This window comes from Mercenaria mercenaria, chromosome 2 (genome assembly GCF_021730395.1).
Source record: "Mercenaria mercenaria strain notata chromosome 2, MADL_Memer_1, whole genome shotgun sequence".
Classification (NCBI taxonomy): Eukaryota; Metazoa; Mollusca; class Bivalvia; order Venerida; family Veneridae; genus Mercenaria; species Mercenaria mercenaria.
The window spans coordinates 39,383,399-39,390,327 of record NC_069362.1 but is presented as its reverse complement, the minus strand read 5'-3'; the positions used below and the strand labels follow the sequence as shown (position 1 = coordinate 39,390,327).

The 6,929-nt window shown below is 35.0% G+C and overlaps 1 protein-coding gene across 1 annotated transcript; it reads right to left on the bottom strand.

Moving 5' to 3' along the window:
• Window positions 1–608: 608 nt before the first annotated feature.
• On the bottom strand, window positions 609–2,960 carry LOC128549090 (sodium-dependent glucose transporter 1-like). Its single transcript, XM_053525308.1, has 3 exons — window positions 2,847–2,960; window positions 2,114–2,405; window positions 609–1,456 (listed from the first exon to the last, which is right to left on the bottom strand). The coding sequence occupies exons 1-3, from the start codon at window positions 2,958–2,960 to the stop codon at window positions 609–611; spliced, it is 1,254 nt and encodes a 417-aa protein (XP_053381283.1).
• Between the last annotated feature and the right edge of the window lie 3,969 nt (window positions 2,961–6,929).

Below are 6,929 nucleotides of genomic sequence, written 5' to 3'. Positions count from 1 at the left end.
TGATAAACTCTTATGATCACTGTCAATTGTGCCTGTATAGTATTCAACACGAGCTTGTTTTAGCATCTTATTCACTTCAGCACACTGTGTTCGGTAACTTTGGTGATCGATTGTGAGCTTACTTTCACGCCATTTCCGTTCTAATTTTCGTTTCGGATGTTTTGCTTTGTGGAGTTGCTCGGTATATACCAAGGACATGCAGGTCTTAACACAATAGTCTTGGTAGTCAAAGGGGCGAGTTTGTCTACTATAGAAATTAACTGATTTGAATATTCCTCCACAAATTCATCGATATCAGTATCAGATGGAGTGCATTGTGTGTTAAAGAAATCTATTCTTCGTATGTCTTCTCGAAATGAGTCAATGTCGATCGAACGTTGTCGATCACATGTCTTCGACGACATTTCAATTTCAACCGTATTACTGGTATCTGACTAAAAGCGATTGCCGTGCAGCGCCCCCACAATATCTAAACACAAAGCTAAAACAAACTGAAAAACGCCATAACCGACGGTTTGAAATACAAACGATTTCGACCCATGGTTTATGTATAAATATCCGATTAATCGCATATAGCAAATTCCTCCAACCGACGCACCAAGTATCTGTTACGCCATACCCAGACCGGTGAGTTCGATATGGTAATTGGTCCATGCAATACCGGTAGGCAAGATTGCCGCGCTAAAGAAAGAGAAAATCTGCATTAATATCCAAAATGACAGCACACTATCGTCAGCAAATAACACTAACAAAACAGAGGAGACAGCAATACCTCCGGACTCTACAATAATCAGAATTCTGACGAATAAACAACGTGCAAGGAATATAAATATGAGTCTTCCAGCTGAAAATGTGAACCAATACGTTGTGTTCAAAGCTGATGCAGAGTCTTTGCTGAATCCAAGATGATCAATGGCGTAGCTGCGTATGAAGTTGCCAATCATTCTGTCTCCCCCGGCATTATTTCCAAAATAAACGACGATAAGAAGCAAAATTGAAGATCCGTACCAAAATCTACCATTTGCACAGGTAGCTGGGTTAATCATCTCTTTAAATGAACGATTTCCTCCAGCAGTGCTGTCTTTGCCGTTTGTGTCTAATTTTATATCATTACTGCTTTGTATCTTCTTGTTTCTTGACTCTCGAATCTGGTAGAAGTAGAACGCAATTGACACAGAAACAACGATTGAAGCGGAAATCGCGTATGGATATTCAACCTTTGAGTTCTCCTTCGTGCTTGATTTTTCCGAAGATGTACTTCGATTGGTGAGACTTGCGGCGCTTTCTATCGTAGTATAGCTTCTGTTCACATCCGAGGACTGAAACACTTTATCTGCCAGGAAAGGGTTTGAATACAGCGGCACCATGAAAGAGCCAATACCATAACCAAGATGAATTAGCATTAGAAATGATGCTGACTTTTCTCGCCATATGTTGAACAAGATGCGAATAGTGGCTAAAAGTAGAAAATGATGTTTCAACAACGCAAGTAACTCAATATGAAATTACATTTAAAGGAACAATAATTTATCAAATCTGTGTTTTAAGTTTTTAAAATCTTTTCTTCTTGCTCGCAAAACGTTTTTCCAAGATAAATATTTATATTCGATATTTATTTTCTTAGCTGCTTTCTGATATGTTCACCAAAGTAAATAGGTTTTTTTTTTCTCTTGTGACCTGCGTACAAGCTAATGCATTGGTTGAAACCTTTACAAAACAAAGAAATTCTGCATTCTCTCTACATTCTGCTTTCATTATGAAATATATAGTTATACCAAATGCAAACAATTAACAATCAAATCTTTTATCAACATCTAATTTTATTTTTAAAAAATCATTTACTGATCATCACCAGTGTGCTAACTTTAAACACTTCCATGTATTCAATACTGTACATAATTTAATCACATAGACTAACTGAGTCATATTTCGATTAAATTGCTATTAGTCGGATTAAGAAATACATCTGCTTGTTTGAAACGACATAATTCTTTGGTTCACAGCTAATCTGACCAAAGCGAAATGGTTTGTCTGTACCTGAAGTGTCTTTATCTTACAAGAGAGAACTTTATCCAGGATAAAAGTGATGGGGAAGTGAGTTTCAAACACTTACCAATGTTAAGAAACGGCTCTACAAAGCCACCAATGAAGCATAAGATCCACATACATGTCACATTTGGAGACCAGGGAATAGCCACCGTCACTGCTGCAGCGATGTCAAGGCCAATAGCAATCAACAGGTGATTGTATCCGCTGAATTTATCCACGAGAAACCCGGCCACAATACTTCCGGGGAACCAGCCCACACTTCTTCCAGACACTGCCACAGCCACTTGTTCGTAATCGGTGTCAAATGTTTTCTTCAGATCTATCAAGGTTGGTCCATATATTTCTACGTACGTCGACTGAATATAGTTTAATATCTATCAAAGCCAACTGACAGTTTTGCACATAAAGAGATGTAAACACATAATATTGCATAAAAGCTAACAAATTAAAATTTTAGATAAATGCATAACTATTTGGATAACTTAAAAGCGGCACAATTTACCGTTTGAAGAATATATAGAAAAATATCATTCAAAAATAGCTTTTTCCTATTGTTCTTGCTTTTTAACCAGGCAAATCACTCATATTTCAAAAAGACTTAACAAAATCGTTTTCTTTCTGTTTATTGGCGACGTAATTTACAAAAAAAGAGGTGAAAACTATATCAAATTCATCTTGCTTTATACATGTTATATGAAATATATGGATATGAAAAATATACTTTTTCTAAAATCAAGATAAAACAACTTGGTTCAAACTAACAATTAACAAGTGCTTAATTGAACTTGTTATCTTACCAGAGCCATTAATGTAAGAACCAGAAATCCGGTTTCCAAAGCTTTACCGATACCACTCCTCTGTGCTTCTTTCTCTTCACCCGTTTCTGCTTTGACGTTTGTTTCACTTGTCATTCTTACGACTCGTTCTTTGTCTGTTTACACAAAGCGTCTTAAGGTAATTGACCCGCTATGACAATCGGCAATTTCTGCGCGATTGCGTTCTCTCCGTATACGATTTCGGCATCCTTCGGTGATAATAGAACATTTTTCACAGCAACCGGAAGATGCCGAAATCGTATACGGGGAATATCTAAATAGAATGAATTTGCCGATTGTCATTACGGGTCCATAACCTTAATTGAGTCAATATGTTTACAATTGTCTGTGAGCTGTAAAGGTTGCAAAGCATATGTTTCTGTATCATCGCCTTTATTTTGATTTCTTACGTACATGTACCACAAATGTATATTTGAAGGTTAAGCTACTGATTTACTTTGGAAGATTAGATTAAGAGACAGCCCTCTTAATTCGGAACAATGGACGTTGCTAGTAGTTAAAGCAGGTGTAAGTTATATCTTTGTTGCTTATTAAAAATTATGTACAATGTCGGAAGATTCTATTGTCAAATAAACATTATGAAAGGAAATAGTAAGTGGTCCTGCAAACTTTAACCAAACTTTTATTCCCTACTTTTTATTTTGAGACTGATTTTTTATCAAATACTTTGAGACACCTACATCACGGTGGGGTAACGGACATCGGATAGAATCACCGACCTTCTGAAAGCCAGCTGAAAGGCTGCTATGAAAGACGCCTCAAGTGAGGCCCAAGTCCATATCGATGAGAAGCAAGTGGTTTACAATAATTACCTCAACCAACCGGCCTCGGAGGCCCCTGTGTCATTTTGTAGAATGATGCATTATTTGTCATGCCATTGTGGTAAGTCATTGTTATCATTTAGTGACAGACGTACGTATAAGGAAAATTTGAAAAGAAAATGAAAATGAAAAGGCTCGAATGAGACATACATTGTTCATAAACAGTGTAACTGTCAATCAAAATACTGATTTGTGTCCCACTTTTACATGCTGGCCTCAGTACACACATTTGTCAACTTGGAAACTATTACGGCTATCTCCTGAACAGTAAGGTAAACCTTTTTATTGGTGTATCATTAACAGTCTAAGCGTTACATAGCATTTTTATTTAATCAAAATAATTTTTTAAAACAAATTGAAATATTTGTTGAAATTCTGTAAATTTCGGGGTGATAATCTCAGATAAGAAAGAACATTTTTCATGGTCTGGTATCTCATAGGCATTATACAATACGCTATTGTCCAAATTTAGCATTCAAGTATTCAGCTGTTAGTTCAAACCAAACACAGTTTACATTTGTGGATACGGTAGATAAGCGTAAATACAGCAAGATGTTACTTCTGATAAAGAAAAGTGACGACACGGCTGTTTGTTTACTTATCATATTCTGAGCTATATCCGATATCCGTTTCTCCGCCGTACACATTGCAGATTGTAGCTTAGTCGGAGCAAATAAACAAAAATACCAGATGCAAAAATTTGAAGATATAAAACATGTAGAAATTTGTTTGAATTACATTTTCCTGATAGAATAAGTGATTTATCACTTTTCAAAAATATGCTACACGAATTCTCGAGTTTAATGATATCAAACTGTAGATTTGTCTATTTAAACGGACGACCGTTGTATTTCTAAATCAGATGAAGTAAGATTATGTGTTCTCAGCATAAGAGTCGTGCGCTCGAGATTAGGTACGAGCGCCCGAGCGCATGAGATGAACTCTTGAGATATCATGCAGTCGTGCGCTCAAGAAAATTTAATGCAATGAATGTCCTACATCAAACAGCCAAGTTTCAAAGCTCAAACACGATTAAAAACACACACGGAAACAAAACCCACTAATTTGCGTCCATATTATTTATATATCAATAAAGTGAACAATTTTAGAACAAAGGTCTAGTGCCATATTGCTTTGACAAGAGAGTTATAATGTTCAAGTTAAATGAAGACTTGTTGAAAATTGAATGTTCTTGAACACACATAAAGGTCTGTTTTGTACATAATAGAGAAATGAATCAATCAAATGGTTATGATAGAGGACACCCTTGGGAACGATTAAATGAAGTTATTCTGAAATGGACCAAGAAGTTTCAATTAATTTGAAAGTAATTTCGCAGGTTATTTCTTCGATTATTTTATACCACGTTATTTAAACTGGCCTCCGCTCGCTGTGAACGGGCTTATCTTATTCTATATGTATAAAGTTTGTTTGTAGATTTGGCTTGTTTGATTTAGGTATAAACACGGGTTTTCGACAGTAGTTCAGTTATGTAACGGCGTGCATTTAACCTAACCAGTGTTCCTGATTCTGTACCGGTACAAACCCTTTCTCTGCAAGTAACTGTATGCCTTGGCAAAACAATATGTCATAAACAGTCTCCAGTGAACATTTAACTTAGACTGTTCACATTTTTATTTGTACAAAATTGGTCGCCAAAGGGTGGAACTTGTTTAATACAATTTTATAACTTGCTAAACTCAGGTGATCGACTTAGAACAATCTGAACCTTATTGTTTAAAAGAAAAAATCACGAGCGTTCGAAATATTATCTCGAGCGCACGAAATATTCTTTTCAATTGCATTATCGCTCGACATCGTATGTTAAGAGCGTGATATCGCACCTCGAGCGCACGGCTTCATACACCGATATCTTGATATTATCTCGAACGCAAAACATATCTCGAGCGCTCGAGAAGCTTCAAAAAACATTACATCATATTTAAAGTGGTGTATTTATAAACATAATTAGGCGTTAATTATAACATATTTCAGTTATTGAAGTAAAATGGGAACTACATTATCTAATTATCTAATTATAGATCTTTTCGTTGAAATAACTGTTCTACATCGGAAACATTTTCAAAACGCAATACATGTAATACTGTGGGATCCCTATAGATGTTTGTGCTAATAATATTTTCCAGATATACGTAATTTTCGCCGAATAAAATACATGATATGTTCCCTCCATTTTGATAAGAGACATTAAAGAGAGACAATACACGATTCATTTGTAGTAAAGGACGTAAATAGATTTTACACTTAATTATAGTGAATAATGAAAATCACTGCATATTCATGAACATAAAATTTACACCGCCATTCTATGATTTACATAAGAGTATACTGACCCCTCTTTCTTTAATATGTATATTTCAGAAAACAACTTTTATATTATTTATCAGTCGAGTAATATGATCTGATTATATGTTGCACATATAACTACAAAGAAATATAAACATGTAATAAAAATAATGTATATAAACACTAAAAAGTTTAGAAATACATAAATATAATATTTAAGTGTTGTAAACGTCGGTTAATCAAATACATATGATCTGAAAATGAAATTAAAACCTATGATCCCGACTGAAAACACATGTTTTGGCCATTTGCAAAAATATTCTGAGAACCTTATAGGTTCTTGGATTAATTGTGCAATTCGCGTGCCATACAGTTTACTGGGTGTTAATGCATGCCCGAATATTTTATCTTAAGGCAAAAGAACATCGGGAATTTACGTCTTGTTTTTCTCCTCTACCCTTAAGCACTGCGATTTACCCAATCTAGGTGCCTACTCGCTTACTGTTAACGCATTTTAAAATGTGATGTAAGAAAATAAAGTAAATATACTGACATTTTTAGGAATCGGATCAACGATGCTGAGAAATATGAATACAGCTGCATTTTATCTGCGTTCTCACAAAATGGACATAAATCATGGAAGTAGGTTAATTCAGTCGTACTCAAAGTAACTGTTTGTACGAAAAATTGTAATTCTTAGAATTGCGTTCCTTTTAACCGACTTTTAAACTAACTTTAATGTCGTGTTTGTAATTAAAGGTAAACCAAACTTGGTCCCTAGCTTAAAAACACTTATATATCTATGGGTTTTGTTTGATACTTTATCTGTTTGTTTGAGATACATGACTCTTACACGCTTATTCAAAAGTAGAAAGTCAAATACTCGCTGAGATGTCAAATTTCGATATCAAGTCCA